Here is a 23642-nt window from a genome sequence, read left to right as displayed (position 1 = left end):
TTACAAATCCAGGGAAAACAATTAAATGTTGAACAATGCAAACTCAATATACTATCAATAAAAACATCAAACGTGAGAGGACTTGAATGTAAACTGATTTTAGAAAAGCTGTTGTCTAATTGGGTGATGCCTAAACATGTAATGGATTGATGTCCTTCTGGTGGCTGTTATTTGAGGTTAGACTTCTCAGTTTTTAAAATTATCAGTCCCCCTTCAAAAGAAAGTTATAGAGGCTAAAGTTTGGGAAGGATTTCCATAAATCTGGCTACCAAAATGCACAAGAAAAAAAATCAGTGCATCCATAAGTATGGCCAAACAACTTCAGATCAGAAAGAAATATTTTAGTATTTATTCTCTGTATAGCTGTATAAGGTAGTTATAACAATAAAATACTAAAGTGTATTGAAAAGGTCAGACTCACTGCCACAAAACAAAAATATGTATTAACTTGGGCTAAATTCTGCCCCGATAATCACACTTCATATATCCACAGGTTAGAATAATTTGTGCATTACTGGGGATGCCACCCTGAACTATTCTTCCATTTTCTATATAAAGTATATCACAATTTCTCTATGTTTGTGATGTCAGATCTCTAAAACAAGGAGGATTTTGACCAAACTAATACACAGATTTAGCCAAACAAATAAACTGTTTTTATGCTAATATCCGAAACAGATGGATCTTGATCCAGTCTTCAGTAGTGAGAGTAATCCAGTGCCAACGTGATGTGGAATTGTGCATGTGTTCGAGCCTCCATGTATGCATAGTATATAGGGAACAATCTGGCTCTGATAACCCCTCCTACAACTACATTAATACACAAAGAACTGTGAAAATCAAAGAGCGTAATCAAGTGTATATTCCACCACCCTTATCACATGAAGAGATCAAACTACTATTTGGAGGTTACATGTGTAGATCTTCAAAAGGCTTGAGAAACTAGGGCTTTAAACACTCCTCACTTTATGGTGGAAAGCATACTATGTATACCACATCATAAACTTTTAACTTTATGGAGACATTCTATTTTAATATGAAGACTGGTAGTAGTTTTGTTGTTCTTTAATCAGGCTCCTTATGAACAAACGTGTACATCTTACTACTGTTATTGCATTTGTGTACTGTGTATGCCATGTATAATGTCATTTCTGCCTGTTGAAATTGTAAGCCAAATTCAGCCTTGTTGTAAGAACTGTTTTCAGTGGTGGTGTATCCTCTTCAGTATGTGCTGAATTTACTCAGATAGTAAGGATAAAAATGACTGCATGAAAAATATAAGGCAAAGCTTACATTTATAGGAAAGCTTCCCACAATATACTATTTGTGGCATAAGATCATACATTTGTGTCACACTGTCTCCTTTCCTTAAGCAGTGCTTGAAAACTGGTTTTTTAACCTACTCAAATGCTTCTTAGTAGATCCTTACAGCGTATTAGGCACTAAAGGGAAGTCTCTTCAAATACAGGTCAGAGAGAGAAAATATGATCCTATGCAGGGTATGGTTTTCTTGGTTTTTGTTTAGAAATTTTAAGGCACTTAGATAGCATAGAATAAAAATACAAATAGACACTCTAACTGTGGAGTATTGTAACAGGGTGATCTGCGCTCTCAAGAGCCAATAGGCCTGGGACTAGCCAGTCCCGTTTGATTATCAGACTTAGTTGGGAATAGGATCAGGTGATTCCCATAAAAGGCTGAGCAAGCTCATTTGGAGGGGATGATGGGGAGCAGCCTCCTGTGGCAAACCGTAGAATAAGGGGAAAGACCTCTGGGTCCCCAGCAGCCTGCTTTGGTTAGGAAAATAGCATTGGGTTAGAAGAATAAAAGTGTACCCCTAGGACCGGGCTTGAACGGAGGTTCACGTGTGGTGTCAGCTCTTTGTGTGCTAGGGAGGCATCTATCTGCATGTGCACATTTACCAGTTTTCAGTGCTAACTACTCCCCTGAATCCAGGGCAGTTACTCAACATTGATGTCGACGGGGGAAAATTCTCTTCAGCCGCCGTTCTGCCCACTGACTCCACCTTCCTGCTAACTAGCCGCCTCACTCCTATGACACAAAACCATCAGGGTTTGGTTTTTGTTTTAATGTAACTGCTACAAATCTGAGAAATCGTCCCCAAGGAGTCTTCCTGCTACACGTTTTCTCAGCATGTCCGCCTTCAGGAGGGCCCCCACCCGACTGCGTTTGTTTTTCTCCTTTTCCCGGAGGTGGGAGACGATCCCCCGCCTGCAAACCGCCAGGAGCAGCTAGGAAACCATCTATCTATGTGTCTGGCACAGGATCATTCAAGCCCCAGGCCGGAGAGGCGGGGTGGGAAGGGCCCACCGGTAAGGGAGATTTCCCGGGTTGCGCTCTCTCTGCCCCTCCCCAGGCAGGCCCTGGGACCTCGCGCTGCCTTCGGGCGCGCTCATTCCACGCGCTCTCTGCGAACGTCCCGGGGCGTTCCACGTTCCCTCCCGGCGCGTGGGAACGTGACGCCACGCGCCTGGGGGAAACCTCGCGTCGCCGGCGGCCGCGGAGCCACGTGCCCCCTCCCAGCGCCATCCCCGACCCTCCTTCCCTCCCGCTCACGGCCAGCTCCCGAAAATGCGCCTTAAAAGCCAGGTAACGCCCCTTCCCCCACCCCCCAACTGGCTCTACAGGTGGCCCGTGCCGTAAGCACCCCCCAACCTACTCCCCTCTGGGTTAGGAGAAAGGGGGGGGGGGTGCATCTGTATTCATCGACTAATGCCCTCCCACGTAGATACTGGGGTGGGGTTGTTTTAAAAAAGAATAGTCTTTGGGGGGAGGGTATGTGGTTTGAAAGCCTGTGCAGATTGAACCTCCCCCGCCCCTTTCGGGGAGGAGAATGTGTCAACCCCCCTTCTCCACCCACCCCCCTCCACCTTACAGCTGGCCTCCCACCCCTGCAGGGATCCCTCCTGTGACTTCAAAAAATAGTTTCTTCAGGCAACTCTCCTGGCCTTCATGCCCCTTTCTGGAAGAGGCAGGATAAAGGGAGGGAAAGCCAGCAGAAGGGCTACAGCGGGTGCTCTCCTTTTCTGCCTGCAAAGGCTTGTTTGCCAGAACGCTGATGAGTTTTAAAAAAAAAAAAAAAAGGTTAAGGGAACATTTAGTTTCATTGCTGGAGCCTCTGTGTTGCTTCTTTCTTCTTGTCCCACCATGTTTTGTAGTAGGCCGCTTGTTCCAAGAATGTATGTTGAAGAGAATTTTGCTCACAGGATGGTGATCTCAGCCACCCGATCCATCCTTTACCCTTTTTCCATCAGTCAGGAATATCAGTTCAACCATTTTCTTAATTTGGACTCTGATTTTATAAACTCTTACACAGGAATAATTCCTGTGAGCTAAAGTTCTTCAAGTTAAGCCCATTCATGTTTTTTTGGAGGATTCAGGCTTGTCTCCAGTCCTTCTGTTAAGTCTGAAAGATCATTTTCAATGGGAAGATTTTTCTTTTAACTTTGGGTTTAACTTCAAGGAGGACAAGGTGAATAAGGTAATACCTTTTATTGGACCAACTTCTGTTGATGAAAGGGACAAGCTTTTGAGTTTCACAGAGCTTTTCTTCAGGTTTGGGTTCCACCCAAACCAGGATCTGGGCACACCGCTATTCACTTACCGACTATGGAAACTTTGAGTAGAGCTGCACATGATGGCAGAATTCATGTGTGATATTTTAGCAGGGAGCACACATTTCTTCTTCCAGTGTTTGTTCATTAAGTTGGTCGGTCCTTAAGCACAGCTCCTACTGATTTCATTGGGAGTTCAGTTTTTCTGTATATTTCACTCTGAGGCCTTATTGAGGTTTCTGCATTATCTTTCTATATTATATGGAAGACCACATACTATTTCAGACAGGGGTTCTCAAACTGTGGGTTGGGACCCCCAAGTGGGTTGCAAACTCATTTTAATGGGGTTGCCAAGGCTGGTGTTAGCCTTGCTGGGGCCAGGGCCAAAGCCCGAGCCCCACTGCCCAGGGCAAAGGTTACATGCCCCCTGCCCAGGGCAGAAGCCTTGGCTTCAGCTTTACCCTCCCTCCCCCGTGCCCGGGGCAGCGGAGCTCCGGTAGACTTGGTCTTTGGTCTCCTGTCCTGGGATCGTATAGTAATTTTTGTTGTCGGAAGGGGGTCACGGTGCAATGAAGTTTGAGAATCGCTGATTTATTACATACTGGCTATTCAGTTTTGGGCCAAAATGTAGCCTTTTTGTTTGAAAAGAGGCCAGGGATAGCAAATTAAGATGTTGATTTTTTGTAAAATTAAAAACCGCTTCATTCCATTTTTTTAATATTTATGGTTTGTTCCCTTGCATTGTTGGAATCTTAAGTACAAAAGCACTGTGCTAGTAAATGAGAAGCATAGCGTGCAACAGACTCAAAGCAACAATGAAATCGACAGTCTACGTTTACTGTACAAGCTGAGTGAAATGCAGAACAGCAAAGTAAGCCTAAATGGTGAAAAGTAAATTAGATTTTTAAAGTAGGTAATGTTTGAAGATGTTAGAAAGTTATCACATTTAATTCATTGATAATACTCTAAGGTGTTTCAGGAACAGGTAAGGAAAGATAAATCATACCAAAATAATTTGTGACACTTAAATTTCACAATAGAACTGATTTTTTTTTTATTTGCTATTCAGAGGAAAAGCGCTTTGCACAGAAACAAGCATTTACTCTGTGCTGTGTAGAAAAACATTGCCTAAATGCAAAATGAATATCTGGCTTTGGTGGTGGGAAGGTCTTTCCATTCATGAGGAGGTATGAATGCTCCCCTGGATGGTGGTGGTGTGGGTGTTACACACTAGTCACCAGCCCCAGATTTGTTGTTGGTAGCAAGGAACTGAGCTTATGTACTTCCATTTTTATTTACATTTCAAGGATTCTTGGGGATTCAGTTAACATTTTTTAACCAAATGCTAGAAAGGAAATTTTATAAGTTTATTACTAAGTGCTGGAAGAGCAATATCTTCAAATTTAGAAGCTAGAACCCAAGTAAGAATTTCAAGTTAAGCCTATGGCTACAGAGCTGGTTTAAACAGTATGAGTTTTCATGAGAGCCTGGGTGGGGAGGAAGAAGGTATGTCTGCTCCAAAGGATCTGCCTAACTGGTTTGTAAACCTGGGGGGTGGAGGGGTGTCATCAATCTAATGTGTTTGCAAAGGAACCAAAAATGCTGCTACTGGCCCTGGGACCTCTTTTACTTGGGAGTGGGGGGAAGGTATACAGAGAACCACCATTGTTTGGGGCTGATAGGGAATTCAAACTTGGAGATGGAAGAGCTATGGCCAATTGTCTCCCGGCTGTTCTGGGAGACCTGATCAGATGGAGTAAATAGGACTCTTGATCTGTGTGTGTCATTTCTTTGTTTTGGGGGAGATAACTCGCTTGTGTATCCCTCATGAGAAATAAATGCAAAAGGACTGTGGAGGGTAAATAATTCCAAAACAACAAAATGGGAGCTCCGCTCCTATTTTGTATGACCTTTGTGAAGGGTAACTGGCTTCAAAGCCTGATTCTCCCACTCTTCGCAGGAAGGGCCTGAGCATGAACTCTGCAGCCTTGTGAAACCTGTGACATAGTCACTGTTGCTCTTGCTAGCTCAGGGGTCAGGTTGTGCTGGTATGTGGCAGCATACTGAACCAAAACTTTTCTGGTGAATCCATCAGCGTCTACTAAATTTAAGATTGTAGTTTTAAAAGTTGTCTGGCCCTTGTGGTTGCAGAGATGACTTTCCAGGTGAAGACTAGTAGTAAATCTTCATCTAGATAGAAACAATAGATGTGAGAGACATATCAGCTTTCCCCAGTTTTGCTCAATGGGGTGCTGATGCTGAAATCTGAAGCTGAAAATGTTGACATTTAAGTTAAGTATTTCACTGCTGATCATTTTGGCAGTAGCATGCAGATATTGTGTGGAGCTTTCCCTTCTCTCCCACTCTGACTTCTGGGGCTATTACAGCTGGCAGTCAAAGGAGGAGGAAGTAGTGCTTCCCCCTTGTAGAATAAAGTCCATAGTGTATTTATCTAAATAATTTTAGATTGTTTCTGCTATTTATTTTTTTCTGTTTGAGTTTCCATCAGTATGAATTGTTATACTCTACAAACAATTGGCATGGCGACAGTTTTGAAGAGCAGCAAAGGTATTCTGAATGTGAATGTATCCATGTGGGAATGTGGATGGGAGAAGTAAAAGAAGTAAAACTCTAATTTTCACAGCTGAAGTCCTGTTAGCTGTGCCTGCCTTTCAATCTTAGGGGAAGTGCATTCCCAACAGTAAACTTGTGTGAAACTTTGTCTGCTTTCTAAGCTATCCTAGCTACCTGGATAATGGTAAAACATCTTGCAGAATTTAGTATCAATAGATGCTGATATCTTTACATCTAATCAGTAGTAAATATGGACCCATTCAGTATATTAAGGGTATTATCATTATATACATCATAATAGAGTAATCTTGTTCAGCACAGAAGGATGGCTGTATAAAAGGAGAACTAGTCACAAGAAGGCATAATTTTCATGTTACCACATAAAGTTAAACTTGCGTGCAATTCTCTTTGGTTCTGCTGTATCTTTAAATGATTTTGCAATGGAAGAAACTCACTTTTAACAAAAAACAAAGAAAAAAACCTAAGGATTTAACCAGCAAGCTAGAAAATGATGATTAAAAACTAATACTGACCAAAGAACTTCCTGATTGTTTACAATTAGCCTGTGTCCTTCATAGAACGGATCCAGAATTATTTTTCTTAGAAAGTACTGTATGTACGCTAATGGGTTTTTTAAAATAGCTCTCGCTGATTTTCTCTTACCATTTCTAATTACAAGTTGAGATGTATTTGATAATTATGGTCTACCTATTTAGGCTGTGTTCGGTTTATAAATGCTATCTTAATACAGCACTGATCTTTCTCTGAGATTTTGCATGGCAGTTTTCCTTTGCGTTTAAAGGAAATGATGATCAGCCTTATACTTGTTCTGTTTCCAGGTGCCAGTAAAAGAGACTCTTTGAAAATGATAGCTCAACAAACAGACATTTAATGTTCTACTATGACCTACTACAGCTAGTCATAGATTGACTTTAAATTGTTGAATGCTTATAACCAGACCAAAATGCTCATGAGTTTCTCGGGTTTCCTCAGTGGTTTGGTTTTGGGTTTTATTTTTCTTTGGTGGGAAAAGAGGGCTCCAGTGGAGGATCTAAACAAATATATTTGTTGTTTGTAACCTATTTTTTGTCTGTTTATTTATTCCCCAAAACCTGTTTGTTGCTGATGTAACTTGAAATCAAATAGAACATTTTTTAATAGCTTGAAAGAAGGAATATCGTGCTGAAAGTCACTGTATATTATGTAGTATAAAGAGCATTAGTTTGAGTCAGGCTTGGTGCCCCATTATCAAAAGATGACAGTTACAAAGTATTACAGTTGCTTATTCACATAATTGATGCAGGTTTGTGAAATTCCAAAACCATGCAAAAGCGTCTGTAGTCTTGTTGAAAGAATACATTTATTTTTAAAAGATAAAACGTTTTTAAAAGAACACATCAGTACTTCTTTAGAATTAGGAAAAATAATGATGTGAGCACGTCAGTACCCTGATGTGATTTTAAATTCGGTATAAGCTAGTGATTTGGGGGTTGTGACTGTTCATTTTCAGATTTGTTCTGTTTTAGTACACTACCTTGACACTGAAAAGAAAAAGGCAAAAGAAACAAAAACTATATTTTGCACTCTTGTTTTCTCTCTGCTGATTATGTAGCAACAGTAGTTAATTAACGGTATTATTCTCAGAGCTGTGCTAACATTATTGCCAGTATACTAGAAGGGAAGCAAAAAGGCCATATACATTCTAGGTTCAATTAAAAGGGTGAAAAATATTTGTTTGCCAAGTTAAAAGGGAGAAAATAGAGATTAGATCATAGGACTAACAGTCAGGATTCTTGGGTTCTATTCCTGGCTTTTTCCCAGATTCTCTTTGGGAGCTTGAACAAGTCACTTAAGCCTGTTCTACACTTAAGTTTTACTGGCATCGCTATGTCAGTTAGGGGCGTGATTTTTTTTTCTTTGTTTAAGATGGTGGATTTGATTTAAATCACTAGTCTGGAAAACTCAATTTAATCATGGCTTTTTACATAAAAGTGCATTCTTGTTGGTTGTTATAACCTTAGAAGGTACACACTATACATTTTTAAACAGTGATTTATTTTGCAAAATAAATAATCACTTGAAGTGAGCTGTAGCTCATGAAGCTTATGCTCAAATAAATTTGTTAGTCTCTAAGGTGCCACAAGTACTCCTTTTCTTTCTGCGAATACAGACTAACACGGCTGCTACTCTGAAACCTGATTTATTTTGAAAACTTTTCAGATCAGTTTTACAGCTATCTCAGAAAATGAATGATTGTTTGGTTATTTCATTTACCAAAGGTAATTGAAGCAGATAGTTCACCTCCCAATGACTTCATAAATATCTCCAACAGATTAATCATTAATATTTGGAGGATTTTCTTGCCATGCTGTATTAGGAGGAGAACATCACCAGACAGACATTTAAATTGTTTTAGTTAAATAAAACAACAATGTTAAGTATTCTGGATTTTTTCTTCAACAGCAAACATATAATATTATAACAAAACAAGCATATGTCCCTCACTTCTCACATTTATTTCCAGACTTCTTTTCCTTGTCCAAATCTGTTCCACCCCCAACAATCTTCTATTCATTGACATTTTTGAAACTTTGAACTTTTAGAGAGCGGTAAGAGATTGACTCTGTGTACACAAATTTGCAGAGGGACAATAGAATTGAGGTCTGTTATTTCTCACCTCTATATATTATTTATTTATTTAAAGACATTTTTGCTGTTAACAAGCATGTTATTTCTGGAGACGCATAAACACAGTTTGAGAACTGCAAAACTAAACATGGCTAATGTGTCTTCTAGACTGAGCCCTGAGTCATATTGGGTAGATAGAAAGATTAACCTAAATAATCTATACAGAAGACCCCTGGAACCCCATAAAATTGGGTCCCTAATCCATGAACAATTGGAACTCATTTACAAAACTTTTCTTAAATGTTACATGAATATATTGTCTCATGCTCTAGAATTAGAATTTATAATCCTTACTCCACAATGAGATATTTTTGAGCTATAATGTATCTTAATTAAAACTATCTTTAGATAGGATTTTTCCTCAAAAACCTTTTTATCAAAACAATCATTGATTTTTATCCACCCTGTTTTTTAACCAACATAGCTATGTCGATGGAAGCCCACATGTAGATGCAGTTATACTGGCATAAATTCTATTGGTATGAGTGCTTTTTAACTGCATCCACACAAGTGGTTTGTTGTTATAGCTAACTGATGACTAAATCAGGAAAACATTCAGTGCTGATAAAGCCTTAAGGGGGCCTGATGTTTGTAAAGCCTGATTCAATTAATGTGATTTTAGGGTGGGACTTTCAAAGGAGCCTAAGGGGATCAGACCACCAATTCCCATTAACCCTCATATGCCCCATTGAACATCTCTTAGTCCTGGTCTACACTAGGCGTTGAGGTCGAATTTAGCAGCGTTAAATCGATGTAACCCTGCACCTGTCCACATGACGAAGCCCTTTTTTTCGACTTAAAGGGCTCTTAAAATCAGTTTCCTTACTCCACTCCCGACAAGGGGATTAGCGCTGAAATCAGTTTTGCTGGGTTGAATTTGGAGTACTGTGGACGCAATTAGATGGTATTGGCCTCTGGGAGCTATCCCAGAGTGCTCCATTGTGACCGCTCTGGACAGCACTCTCAACTCAGATGCAGTGACCAGGTAGACAGGAAAAGGCCTGTGAACTTTTAAATTTCAATTTCCTGTTTGGCCAGTGTGGCAAGCTGCAGGTGACCAAGCAGAGCTCATCAGCAGAGGTGACCATGATGGAGTCCCAGAATCGCAAAAGAGCTCCAGCATGGACCGAACAGGAGGTACGGGATCTGATCGCTGTATGGGGAGAGGAATCCGTGCTATCAGAACTATGTTCCAGTTTTCGAAATGCCAAAACATTTGTGAAAATCTCCCAGGGTATGAAGGACAGAGGCCATAACAGGGACCTGAAGCAGTGCCACGTGAAACTTAAGGAGCTGAGGCAAGCCTATCAGAAAACCAGAGAGGTGAACGGCCGCTCCGGGTCAGAGCCCCAAACATGCCGCTTCTGTGATGAGCTACATGCCATTTTAGGGGGTTCAGACACCACTACCCCAGCTGTGTTGTTTGACTCCTTCAATGGAGATGGAGGCAACATGGAAGCAGGCTTGGGGGATGAGGAAGACGATGATGATGAGGTTGTAGATAGCTCACATCAAACAAGCGGAGAAACTGGTTTTCCCGACAGCCAGGAACTGTTTCTCACCCTGGACCTGGAGCCAGTACCCCCCGAACCCACCCAAGGCTGCCTCCCGGACCTGCCAGGTGGAGAAGGGACCTCTGGTGAGTGTACCTTTTAAAATACTATACAAGGTTTAAAAGCCAGCATGTTTAATGATTAATTTGCCCTGGCATTCGTGGCTCTCCTGAATATACTCCCAAAGCCTTTGCAAAAGGTTTCTGGGGAGGGCAGTCTTATTCCATACACTATGGTAGAACACTTTACCACTCCAGGCCAGTAGCACGTACTTGGGAATCATTGTAGAACAAAGCATTGCAGTGTATGTTTGCTGGCGTTCAAACAACAACCGTTCTTTCACTCTCTTTGTTATCCTCAGGAGAGTGATATCATTCATGGTCACCAGGTTGAAATAGGGTGCTTTTCTTAAGGGGACACAGAGGTGCCCATTCCTGTTGAGCTGTTTGCCTATGGCTGAACAGAAATGTTCCCCGCTGTTAGCCACGAAGTGGAGGGAGGCAAAATGCGACCTTGTAACGAAAGCACATGTGCTATGTATGTAATGTTAACAGCAAGGTTTACCGTGGAAGAGTGTACCCATTGTTCTATAAAATGTGTCTTTTTAAATACCACTGTCCTTTTTTTTTTCTCCACCAGCTGCATGTGTTTCAAGGATCACAGGATCTTCTCCTTCCCAGAGGCTAGCGAAGATTAGAAGACGAAAAAAACACACTTGCGATGAAATGTTCTCTGAGCTCATGCTGTCCTTCCACACTGACAGAGCACAGACGAATGCGTGGAGGCAGACAATGTCAGAGTGCAGGAAAGCACAAAATGACCGGGAGGAGAGGTGGCAGACTGAAGAGAGGGCTGAAGCTGAAAAGTGGCGGCAGCGTGATGAGAGGAGGCAGGATTCAATGCTGAGGCTACTGGAGGATCAAACTAATATGCTACAGCCCCTGTGTAATCAAACACCCTCCTCCCCAAGTTCCATAGCCTCCTCACCCAGCCGCCCAAGAAGGCGGAGGGGTGGCCTCTGGCCACCCAGCCACTCCACCCCCAGAGGATTGCTCAAGTAACAGAAGGCTGGCATTCAATAAGTTTTAAACTTTTAAAGTGCTGTGTGGCCTTGTCCTTCCCTCCTCCACCACGCCTCCTGGGCTACCTTGGTAATTATCCTCCGATTTGTGTGATGAATTAATAAAGAATGCATGAATGTGAAGCAACAATGACTTTATTGCCTCTGCAAGCGGTGATCGAAGGGAGGTGGGGAGGGTGGTTAGCTTACAGGAAAGTAGAGTGAACCAAGGGGCGGGGGGTTTCATCAAGGGGAAACAAACAGAACTTTCATACCGTAGCCTGGCCAGTCATGAAACTTGTTTTCAAAGCTTCTCTGATGCGCACCGTACCCTCCTGTGCTCTTCTAACCGCCCTGGTGTCTGGCTGTGCGTAACCAGCAGCCAGGCAATTTGCCTGAACTTCCCACCCCGCCATAAACGTCTCCCCCTTACTCTGACAGATATTGTGGAGCGCACAGCAAGCGATAACAGTGCGCATATTGGTTTCGCTGAGGTCTAACCGAGTCCGTAAACTGCGCCAGCACGCTTTTAAACGTCCAAATGCACATTCTACCACCATTCTGCACTTGCTCAGCCTGTAATTGAACAGCTCCTGACTACTCTCCAGGCTGCCTATGTATGGCTTCATGAGCCTTGGCATTAAGGGGTAGGCTTGGTCCCCAAAGATAACTATAGGCATTTCAGCATCCCCAATGGTTATTTTCTGGTCTGGGAAGAAAGTCCCTTCCTGCAGCTTTTGAAACAGACCAGAGTTCCTGAAGATGCGAGCGTCATGTACCTTTCCCGGCCATCCCACGTTGATTGCAGCACTATTGAAAAGTACCCCTTGTGGTTTATGTACTCGCTGGCTTGGTGCTCCAGTGCCAAGATAAGGATATGAGTTCCATCTATGGCCCCACCACAATTAGGGAATCCCATTGCAGCAAAGCCATCCACTATGACTGCATGTTTCCCAGGGTCACTATCCTTGATATCAGCAGATCTTTGATTGCATTGGCTACTTGTATCACAGCAGCCTCCACAGTAGATTTACCCACTCCAAATTGATTCCTGACTGACCGGTAGCTGTCTGGCGTTGCAAGCTTCCACAGGGCTATTGCTACTCGCTTCTCAACTGTGAGGGCTGCTCTCAGCTTGGTATTCTTGCGCCTCAGGGCAGGGGAAAGCAAGTCACAAAGTTCTGTGAAAGTGCCCTTACACATGCAAAAGTTTCGCAGCCACTGGGAATCGTCCCAGACCCGCAACACTATGCGGTCCCACCGGTCTGTGCTTGTTTCCCAGGCCCAGAATTGGCATTCCACCACATGAGCCTGCCCCATTAGCACCATGATGCCCACATTGCCAGGGCACGTGGTTTGAGAGAAGTCTGTGTCCATGTCCTCATCACTCTCGTAACCATGCTGACGTCGTCTACTCGCCCGGTTTCGCTTTGCCAGGTTCTGGTGCTGCATATACTGCTGGATAATGCTTGTGGTGTTTAATGTGCTCCTAATTGCCAAAGTGATCTGAGCGGGCTCCATGCTTGCCGTGGTGTGGCGTCTGCACAGAAAAAAGGCTCGGAACGATTGTCTGCTGTTGCCCTGACGGAGGGAGGGGCGACTGATGACATGGCTTACAGCGTTGGCTTACAGGGAATTAAAATCAACAAAGGGGGTGGCTTTGCGAGAAACTGAATGGCCGCCTCAAGGATAGAACTCAAAACCTCAAGGATAGAACTCAAAACTGGGTTTAGCAAGCCGTTGATTTCACAGAGGGAGGGAGGAGAAAATGAATACAAAACAAATCTGGTCTATTTCTTGTTTTGAGCCACTTCATCTATCTTTATACATCTTGCTGGCAGCAGATTGTGCAGTACGACTGCTAGCCATCATCACTTCCTGGGTGCTTGGCAGAAGACGGTACAGAATGACTGCTGGCCATCATCTTCTGCTGGCTGCAGTGCACTGCCATAGGACTCAATCGCCATGAGACGAAACAAGGGAAATTACCTGGCTGAGTCACTCCCATGTTTGCCCAGGCCCCTGGTTAAAAGAGCACTACGTCGACGATGGCTACCAGTCATACTGCACTGTCTGCTACCAAAAGGCAATAAACTGCTGCTGTGTAGCAATGCAGTACCACGTCTGCCAGCATCCAGGAGACATACGGTGACGGTTAGCTGAGTGGGCTCCATGCTTGCCATGGTGTGGTGTCGGCACAGGTAACTCAAGAAAAAAGGCGCAAAACAATTGTCTGCCCTTGCTTTTACGGAGGAAGGGAGGGAACGGGGGCATGACAATATGTACCTAGACCACCCGCGACAATGTTTTAGCCCCATCAGGCACTGGGATTTCTACCCAGAATTCAAATGGGCAGTGGAGACTGCGGGAACTGTGGGATAGCGACCCATAGTGCAAAGCTCTGGAAGTCGATGGTTGCCTCGGTACTGTGGACACAGTCTGCCGACTACATGCACTTAGAGGATTTGTGTGGGGACACACGCTCGACTGTATAAAAATGCTTTCTACAAAACCTACTTCTATAAGTTTGACCTAATTTCGTAGTGTAGACATACCCTTAGTACTTGTGTATCTGGTTTGAAGGTTCCGTCACGTACTTAGGGCTTGTCTACACTGACAATTTACAGTGCTGCAACTTTCTCACTCAGGGGTGTAAAAAAACACCCTCCTGAGCACAGCAAGTTTCAGCGCTGTAAAGCGCCAGTGTAAACAATGCACCAGCACTGGAAGCCGTACCTTTCGTTGAGGTGGGAGAGGCTCTGTGCCATGACCACACAAGCCATGTTAAAGTGCTGCCAGTGTAGACTAGCCCTTAGGCTTGTGTAATTTTCTGATCCACTGTGTCCCAGTTGAGTTGTTATAAGATGCAGAACTCTTGCCTGTGGAGTGTTTGAGAACACTGGATGAAAGGCCCTAGATAACTGAAAAGTGATATTATTATGACATGCTCCAAGACCCCTCTTCATTTCTTCCATAATACAGTTAGCCTAATGGTAGCAAAAAGCACCCTCTGGATATACACAGACGGAAACAAATTCAAGTTCGTGGCCCTTCACGGGTTCTCAAAGATCTTGCTGAGAGTAAGTGTACTTCGCTGGTTGGTCAGAAAAGGCCTAAATCTTGGTACAAGGAGAATCAATGCCATATTTTCCCAATTTGCTCTGTTGTGAGGAAGCTTAAGGCTAGTGAATTTGGAAGAGAGAGTGCCAAAATCTTTGGAGTAATTTGATTGGTGGTGCCTCTTTACTCGTATGAGATCAGTGAATGACCTTGCAGCGTCAGAGATTTTTTTTTTAAGTGTTTTTCAAGTTAGTAATGTTCTGAATGCTGCTCTTACACAGGTCATCTGGGTTCGGAGCATTATTCTAAAGTTGCAGGATTTTGTAATATTATATGCAGGTAACCTTTAAAACATGGGTTTATGTAGAGGTGAAATAGTATTTCTGTCAGTGTCTTGTATAACACTGCCAAAGGGTGAGTGAGAAGTTCAGCAGCAATAAATCCTGCCTATGGAGAGTGAGACTTCATGCTGTGCTAGAGAGCTCCAGTCCATCCGATAGACTTCACAGGCAATGGAAATTGCCTTTATTCTTTTAAATGACTCGACATCTCTTCTTTCTCCATTCCGTCCTATTTTCCCACCATCGTATGCTGACTCAACAGTAAGGCTGTGTGTAGATACACGCCACAGTGAAACGCATGCTGTGTCCACATTGTGGTGTGTAGCTGTGTGTGTCAGTGAAAGGCTCTGGCAGAGGAGAGACAGCAGCGAAAGGCTTCAGCCTCTCATTGGTTGGAGCCTTTCCATTCTGCCAGAGTTTCTCTGCAGCAGAAAGAGGGCTCCAGCAGCAGGGAGCTGGCAGAGCCTTTCCACGCTGCCTCCCCTCCTCCAGAGCCTTTCTCCGCTGCCCGAGTATTCCGGCGATGGATAAAGGCTCCTGCAGCAGGACGCTACACTGCTAAAAATAGCAGTGTTGATTGAGAGGCACAACTTGGGCAAAAAGAGAGCCGTGTAGCCCACAACCTTCGGGCATTACTTTACTCTCCTAAGCTGTGCCTCACTGTCTGTACTGCTGGTGGGCTACACAAATATGTATGCTACGTACTGCCGAAAGAAGCATACAGTGTAGATGCACCTTAACTCTCAGGCCAGCCAGGTTTCCACTTCATCAGCAGGACCTTAAAGGTAGAGAACTTGCTGTCCGTCCACTTTTCCCCAGCTGGCAGGGTGATTGTAGAGGTGAGAAACTCGCTGCCTGGCCCAGATATCTTCTTCTGGTAGCAGAAGGGAAGGAAGCTAATAGCCAGGCTTCCCCCCCTATTCTCCCCTACTCCCCTCTTATGCTCTGACCTTGTATGGTGTGGCAGCATAGAACACACCCCGCCACTCCCCTTACACAGATGGTCTAGTTAATGAGTAAATTTCTGAAGGAAGTAGAGATGTGAATCAGGGTGATTAACATAACATCCATTGCTACATTTAAAAATCAGATCAAAAAGTAAATGCAGGAGCTCTGTGTAGGATGATTTATGGGTCTATTTTAAAAAAAATTCGAGACTTTTAGATGGTCTCTTCCCCTCCCCCCCCCCCAAGTGTTGGGGCTGAGGAGGGGGGTTTCAAGATAGGCTAGATAAAAAATTAAATGTTAATCATCCACTAAATGCTTTCAGAGATTAATTAAGGGTGTACAGATTGTTGTCCTCCTACCATCCATGTTCTCTAAAATCAAGTTTCTTCACCTCCTGTCCTCGGTGAAAGGCTCTTTTTCCTGACTGCGCAGTTATGCCTTTCACTTTTTAAGCTTCTCTTGTTGGTTTAATATGATTCCCTCCTCCCTATCCATTCTGTTGATATTCTTATTTACAGTCACATCATCCAGCAAGACGAAGGGAAGTTTGAAACCCTTTCCTGTAAAGCTTTTCACAGGGACAGAGTAATACTGCTTGCAGATTCTGGTTTCTTTCCTGTTGAAATTTCAGACACTCATTTAAGAGAAGAAATGGTTTTCCTCTGTGTTTTAGAACCTGTTCTTCTGATGAGGACAAATTGAGGTACAAGCTAGACATTAGAAGGAATTTGAAATATTGGGCCCGATCCTCAGTTAGAATTTCACAGAGAAAGTCCAGATGATGTCCAAACGTGGCTTTCACGCTAATTTACATTCCCCGATTCTCATGCTGCTCTGTGTAGGCTGTTTCTTCTGCAGCCTCTTCCCACTGAAGCCTGCTCTTCTGTCCATTTCAACCCAACATAAGAGAGCCAAAAATGCAGTTTAGGATGAGTGTACCATTAGGGATGTCAGAATCATAGAAGAGTAGGGTTGAAAGAGACCTCAGGAGGAGAGACCTCAAAGCAGGAACAACACCAACTAAATCATCCCAGCCAGGGCGTTGTCAAGACTGGCCTTAAAAACCTCTAAGGATTGAGATTCCATCATCTCCCTAGGTAACCCATTCCAGTGCTTCACCACCCTCCTACTGAAATAGTGTTTCCTAATATCCAACCTAGACCTCCCCCACTGCAACTTGAGACCATTGCTCCTTGTTCTGTCATCTACTACCACTGAGAACAGCCGAGCTCCATCCTCTTTGGAACCCTCCTTCAGGTAGTTGAAGGCTGCTATCAAATCCCACCTCACTCTTCTCTTCTGCAGACTAAACAAGCCCAGTTCCCTCAGCCTCTCCTCATAAATCATGTGCCCCAGCCCCTTAATCATTTTTGTTGCCCTCCGCTGGACTCTCTCCAGTTTGTCCACATCCTTTCTGTAGTGGGGGGCCCAAAACTGGACACAGTACTCCAGATGTGGCCTCACCAGCGCTGAATAGAGGGAAATAATCACTTCCCTCAATCTTCTGGCAGTGTTCCTACTAATGCAGCCCAATATGCCGTTGGCCTTCTTGCCAACAAGGACACACTGCTGACTCATATCCAACTTCTCATCCACTGTAATCCCCGGGTCCTTTTCCGCAGAACTGCTGCGTAGCCAGTCGGTCCCCAGCCTGTAGCAGTGCGTGGGATCCTTCTGTCCTAAGTGCAGGACTCTGCACTTGTCCTCGTTGAACCTCATCAGATTTCTTTTGGCGCAATCCTTCAATTTGTCTAGGTCACTCTGGACCCTATCGCTACTCTCCAGCATATCTACCTCTCCACCATCTTAGTGTCATCTGCAAACTTGCTGAGGGTGCAATCCATCCCATCATCCAGATCATTAATAAAAATGTTGAACAAAACTGGCAAGAATACTGTGGGAGACTATATTTAAAAGGTTTCAGAGTAGCAGCCGTGTTAGTCTGTATTCGCAAAAAGAAAAGGAGTACTTGTGGCACCTTAGAGACTAACAAATTTATTAGAGCATAAGCTTTCGTGAGCTACAGCTCACTTGTGTAGCTCACGAAAGCTTATGCTCTAATAAATTTGTTAGTCTCTAAGGTGCCACAAGTACTCCTTTTCTTTATATTTAAAAGCTTTGCTAAAGTCAAGATATATCACGTCCACTGCTTTCCCCATATCCACAGAGCCAGTTATCTCATAATGGAAGGCAGTCAGTTAGGTCAGGCATGACTTGCCCTTGGTGAATCCATGTTGACTGTTCCTGATCACCTTCCTCTCCTCCCAGTGCTTCAGAATGGTTTCCTTGAGGACCTGCTCTATGCTTTTTCCAGGGAATGAGGTGAGGCTGACCAGTCTGTAGTTCTCCGGGTTCTCCTTCCCTTTTTTAAAACATGGGCACTATATTTGCCTTTTTTCAATTGTCTGGGACCTCCCCCGATTGCCAAGAGTTTTCAGAGATAATGGCCAATGGTTCTGCAATCACATCCACTTCCCATTCTCCTCACTGGCACCCCTCTTCCTCAGTTAAATCTGCAACGGGGATCATGTGTGGCATGAGCCCCCTCGTTAGCTCTGCAGCACTGGAGGATGGCCCTTATGGTGGGCTGGTTTTGGGGGGCAGATTATTCCTGTGTTGGTGGGCAAAGTAGATATGCTCTGGAAAGAGGCCTCTTGAACACTCACAATCTTTCCATAAAAGCAATCTCTTATTTCATTGTATTTGAGGATGTGAAGGGGTTCTGTGGGTTTTATCGAGGGCTTTAACTAAATGGATTAAGGGTTGATGGCGTTTTTAGAGATTATTCTGTCAGGGTAATGTGAGCTTCTTGGGCAGAAGGAAGAGGCACACACTTTGGAAACTTTCACACTTGCATTTTCAGTACATAGGTCCATATTTTAAAAAAATGCTTGAATTTAGACTCCTAAATAAGTGGCATGATTTTCAAAGTGTTGAGTCCTCAGTAGTCCCCAGCAATGTCAGTGGAAATTATTGGTTAATATTTTCATTGCATTTTACATTTATATGATGCCTTTAATCCAAAAGGTCCCGAACTGAAATATCCATGTTAGCTGCTAAAGCACGCTGTTGTATAGTGCACAATTATACTGCTTGACACTGTGGGATAGAAGGTAAAAGATAACCTATGCAGTTTCAATTTCAGGGAAGAACTGAGGGGGAAAAGGATAAGTACATTCATTGGAATTTTGCTGGGGCATCAACACTGAAAGTCTTTCTCTGTGAAAAGTGCTCCCGTTTCTTAACGTTTCTCCCGTTAAGACAGCCCTATGCTTATGGAAATTTTAAAAACAGACTAACATCTCCTCTTAATATTAAAGGTTTTTTTAAAATATAAATTTTCTTTACTTGGTAGGCCAACAGCTGTTACTAGCTCTCCCATGAAACACATTTTAAAAAGTGTATTTTCATCTCATGCACTGTAATATTTTTAGGTTCCATTGCACATCTTTGGAACAATGTTAAAAATAGAGCTCTTCTAGTTTAGTAGGTGAGTGTTCAATAAGGGATCTTTAAAAATGTCAGAAGTACAATTAAGTTTTATCTGAACAGATCAGAGTATATCTAGGCACAAGTTCCAAAGCATCCAGTGATACTATTAAAAGAAAGATTGCTTGTTGTTGCATTGGGGAATCCCTATAAAACTTCAGGAAAATTGCCACAAAGAATATAATTGCATTCCGGCAATGGAATGAGAGATGCTTAACCTATCCAGCCACTAGGCACTGCCTTGCAGTTTTTCAGCGTAGCTATTTTGATATGATTGTTGCCTTGGACAGTCATAAGTTATAGTGGAACTCATTTATATTTGGGGCTCCTGCTGTTTTGCAGCTGTGGAATTTGCTGAGAATTGTGTTCCAGAATCCAAGCTGCGCATTTTAAAACAAAATTATGTTTCTAACCATCATGATTGTGAGGGAAGCTTTGATAACAAGCCACACAGCCTCGTTTTTGAAAAGGTGGAAAAGCAGCTTGCATCCTTCAGGACAAACCCAGTTATTACTAGAGCTGCTCCGTAGAGATCAACCTAAACCATCTAGATTTTACTTTGAGGATGCAATATAAGGCAGCACTGAAGGGCCTTAGCCTTGCCTTCAATTCTTTCTTCCTTCTACTAGCTGTGACTTCTATGGATCAAAGACCTTAAGAGGAACGTAAATTGTTATAACTAACAGCTGAGAGAGAGGAGGACAATATTAGACCTTGTTCTCCTGGTAATCCACTTTCTTTTCGTTGCTGTCGTGGAGGCTGTTTACATATAGAATATCATTAGGACAGGCAAGGCTTGCCATTTCCTGCTGTTCACCTCCCTGGTCTGGAGATTTTTGGCTCCAAACTTCATTTAAAGATTTGCTTTCTTCAAGGAGGTGCCCCTCAATGTGACCTAGATCACACACTTCATGTGGTAAATACCAGGGTCTCAGCCCCATTTGAGAATCAGAGAAGCCTAGAATATTGTTGACCAAGAGCTCCTAGTACATGCTTTCCTTGGTAGGTCCCCAGGCAAATTCCATCCTAAAGTCTTCAGATTTTGTTACCTCAAGCAATGTTTACATTCCATCAAATGCTGTAAGTGCTCCACCAGATCTAGGACAGCTTCTGAAAGAGAGGCCTTTTTCTCTCTGGAGAAGAGGCCCCTTACTCCTCCTGAGTAGGAGGAGGTCTCCTCTGCTTGGTGAATGTGATTATTTCCCTCTATTCGGCACTGTTGAGGCCACATCTGGAGTACTGCGTCCAGTTTTGGGGCCCCCACTACAGAAAGGATGTGGACAAACTGGAGAGAGTCCAGCGGAGGGCAGCAAAAATGATTAGGGGGCTCGGACAAATGACTTACGAGGAGAGGCTGAGGGAACTGGGCTTGTTTAGTCTGCAGAAGAGAAGAGTGAGGTGGGATTTGATAGCAGCCTTCAACTACCTGAAGGGGGGTTCCAAAGAGGATGGAGCTCAGCTGTTCTCAGTGGTAGCAGATGACAGAACAAGAAGCAATGGTCTCAAGTTGCAGTGGGGGAGGTCTAGGTTGGATATTAGGAAAAACTGTTTCACTAGAAGGGTGGTGAAGCACTGGATTGGGTTACTAGGGAGGTGGTGGAATCTCCATCCTTTAAGGCCAGTCTTGACAATGCCCCGGCTGGGATGATTTAGTTAGTGTTGGTCCTGTTTTGAGCAGGGGGTTGGACTAGATGACCTCCTGAAGTTTCTTCCAACCATAATCTTTTATGATTCTGTCCATCATAGGCCAAGACTACTGTCCTCTGGTCCTTCCTGTCCTCTGAAAAGGCAATACTTTCTCTCACCTTGGAGCACTTGCTTACCCACTTAAGGAGGAAAGAGCAATTTACCATTTCTGTTTCAAGGTTTTTAAAAAGATAACGAAAGTGGGGGAAAGCACAATACCAGGGCTTAACTTCAAGTGCTTAAATCAACTCACCCAGTTCAAGATGGAGGCCCTCCAATCAATGTGAGTAGTCATAGAACTGGTGGAATGTCTTATGTTGATAGACTGGAAGACTTTTACCCTTCACATATGGATCTTGAAAGTTCACTAGAAGTACCTGGGATTTGCCATAATGTGCCATCTCTGTTTTGTTTCCTTTGAAAATCTCAATCATGCTGCTGCATTTATGTAATCTGATTTGTGAAAAACTGGGGGAGAGGGATATGGTTAGTTCACAGGAGTGAGAATATCTGACTCCTGAGTTCTAATGTAACCTGTGACACTGATCTTCTGCACCCTGGGACAACTCTCTCAATCTCTACCATTATTTGTCCGTCTGTAAATTATACATAATAAAGGGTATTGGGTGGATTATTTAATTGATGCTTGTAGAGTGCTTTTCAATAAGATTGCTGCACATTGAGGCACAGTGTAAGGCTTTTATAAACTTTATTTTTTCACTACTGTAAAATGACTTGCATTCGTTTTTAGGGTACACAGTGATGATTTTTTTTAATTGAGTCAATGATGGGGTTGACCCAGATGTGGTTGTGAGCTGTTCTTTAATATACAATTATAAGATTTCATGATAGTAGACACAAAATATATGAATATAAATAAAACATGCTATATAAGTACTAAGCATTATTAATTTTCCAGGATATTCATAGTTATATAGTTCCTGAGGCATATTATCCTCCTTATTATTCTGTTCTGTATCTTTTCCAGTATCCTTCCTGTAGTAAAGATGTGGCCTTGCCAGCCATTTGCACACTGCATGACAATCTCTTCTGATTTCTGTTTTGTCCCTCTGCTCTGATATATTCTGGTATCCTGCTGCTGGACATCCTGTTTCTTTCCTTCCAGCATTTTCCACTTGAAACTTTTCTTGATCACCGTGTTACATCTTGTAAAACAACAGGACATTAGTCCCCGTTTTCAGTCTTCAGCTCTCTCCTCATTACTAAGATTTCTTGGTTTAGGTATTCTGTAGTACTAATTTATCACTTTAGGTCAGCTGACATTTCCATTCTTGTTCTGAGCCCAAAGATGAATTTTTGGGGAAAGTATAGGCCAAATCTCTTAAGCTGCTGTTGAGTTTGGTAAGTTTGGGGCAGAGGGACTTTTCACACTTCATGAAAACTATTTGCTCAGACAAGAACAGATTAAAAATGACTGAACTTTGCATGTGAATCTTTCTGGTAGTCTAGATTTCTTTGATAACTAGTTCATTTCGTTATTTACAAGCAAATACATTAAAACAATTCAGTGATTAACCTGTGAACACTTTTTTTCATTTTGTGTACTGTAGGTACTTTGCCAGCAGTAGAAGCAGCAGTGCTTGCTATGGTATATTAACATCTATATAGAAAGTTTTTGGCTTTCTCCACTGGCAGAGTTCATTCTGCTTATAAATCTTGGAACGGCAAAGTGTGTCATTTACAATGTCTGCTGGTGAATCCAAGCTTCAGTAGCTCTGGATTTAAAAGGGAAAAAACCCCATGGAAATGAAAGTATAAAAATGTTGTTTACTTGTAATACTAAGGTTAAATGGTTAGGAAGTGGAAGAATTTATATGTCTCATTGCAATATTTAACTTGGCTAGTTATATCAGTTGCATCTTGTTTTCCTGTGTTTCCTTTTGAATGCGTGCTTTAATAAAACGTATTAAATGCATATCAGACATACAGAACAAGCAATATGACTGAGGCCTGGTCTACATGACACAGGTCGACTCAAGGTGGGTTAGGTAAGCAGGAAGTTGCCCCTTTGCTTTAGAGCACAGTGCCAGTTCGCAGGGCTTTATCAGTCCCAAGCAGAAGAGAGACTGTAGTGCTTACAACTTTTGGGGATGGGGCAGTGAGTTCAGTATCTTAAGTTTCAATTTCTCTCGTGAATACACTGACAATGGTAGCCCTGTGTGTTGTATCTGCAGCTGCTGCATTGTGGCTGTGACGTTGCACCTCCTAATGCTTTATGGAAATATGCTTATGAATGTAAATATGACTTAACTGGAATATGTTTTATGCTACATATGCCATGTGACACATCTCTGCAAAGGTTATGATCTACTGAATATATTCATCCTATTTGTATGCATGTATCATTTTTGTATTCAAAGATATGAATATTGGCTGTGTACTTGTTTGATTTTAAGTAGCCTTATTAAGGCATTTGGTCAGCTTCTTTAGAAAGGAATTTGCAAGTTAAATGCCCAGTCAGGAAACACTTAATGCACAATGGACAATGGATCTTGGAAGACTCCAATCCACATAAGAAGTCTACTTAAGGATGTTTAAGGTAGCATGTGAACAATGGCTGCTACCTGTAAGTTCTGATTCATGCATGGACATGTGACTTGCCCATGTGACTCCAAAACTCCATTTTGTAGCTGGAGTCTACACAGAG

General features: G+C 42.8%; 1 protein-coding gene across 1 annotated transcript in view; it reads left to right on the top strand.

The window, feature by feature from the left end:
- Nucleotides 1-2461: 2461 nt before the first annotated feature.
- Nucleotides 2462-23642, top strand: part of ELAVL4 (ELAV like RNA binding protein 4) — a 105763-nt gene continuing 84582 nt past the window's right edge. Inside the window, exon 1 of the mRNA XM_043490838.1 lies at nucleotides 2462-2610. Within this exon, the coding sequence (XP_043346773.1) occupies nucleotides 2593-2610 (18 nt within the window). The 5' untranslated portion in view covers nucleotides 2462-2592. The remainder of the gene's footprint in view (nucleotides 2611-23642) is intronic.

The sequence above is a fragment of the Dermochelys coriacea genome, chromosome 8, assembly GCF_009764565.3.
Source record: "Dermochelys coriacea isolate rDerCor1 chromosome 8, rDerCor1.pri.v4, whole genome shotgun sequence".
Lineage (NCBI taxonomy): Eukaryota > Metazoa > Chordata > Testudines > Dermochelyidae > Dermochelys > Dermochelys coriacea.
This window is presented reverse-complemented; position numbering and strand designations above follow the sequence as displayed.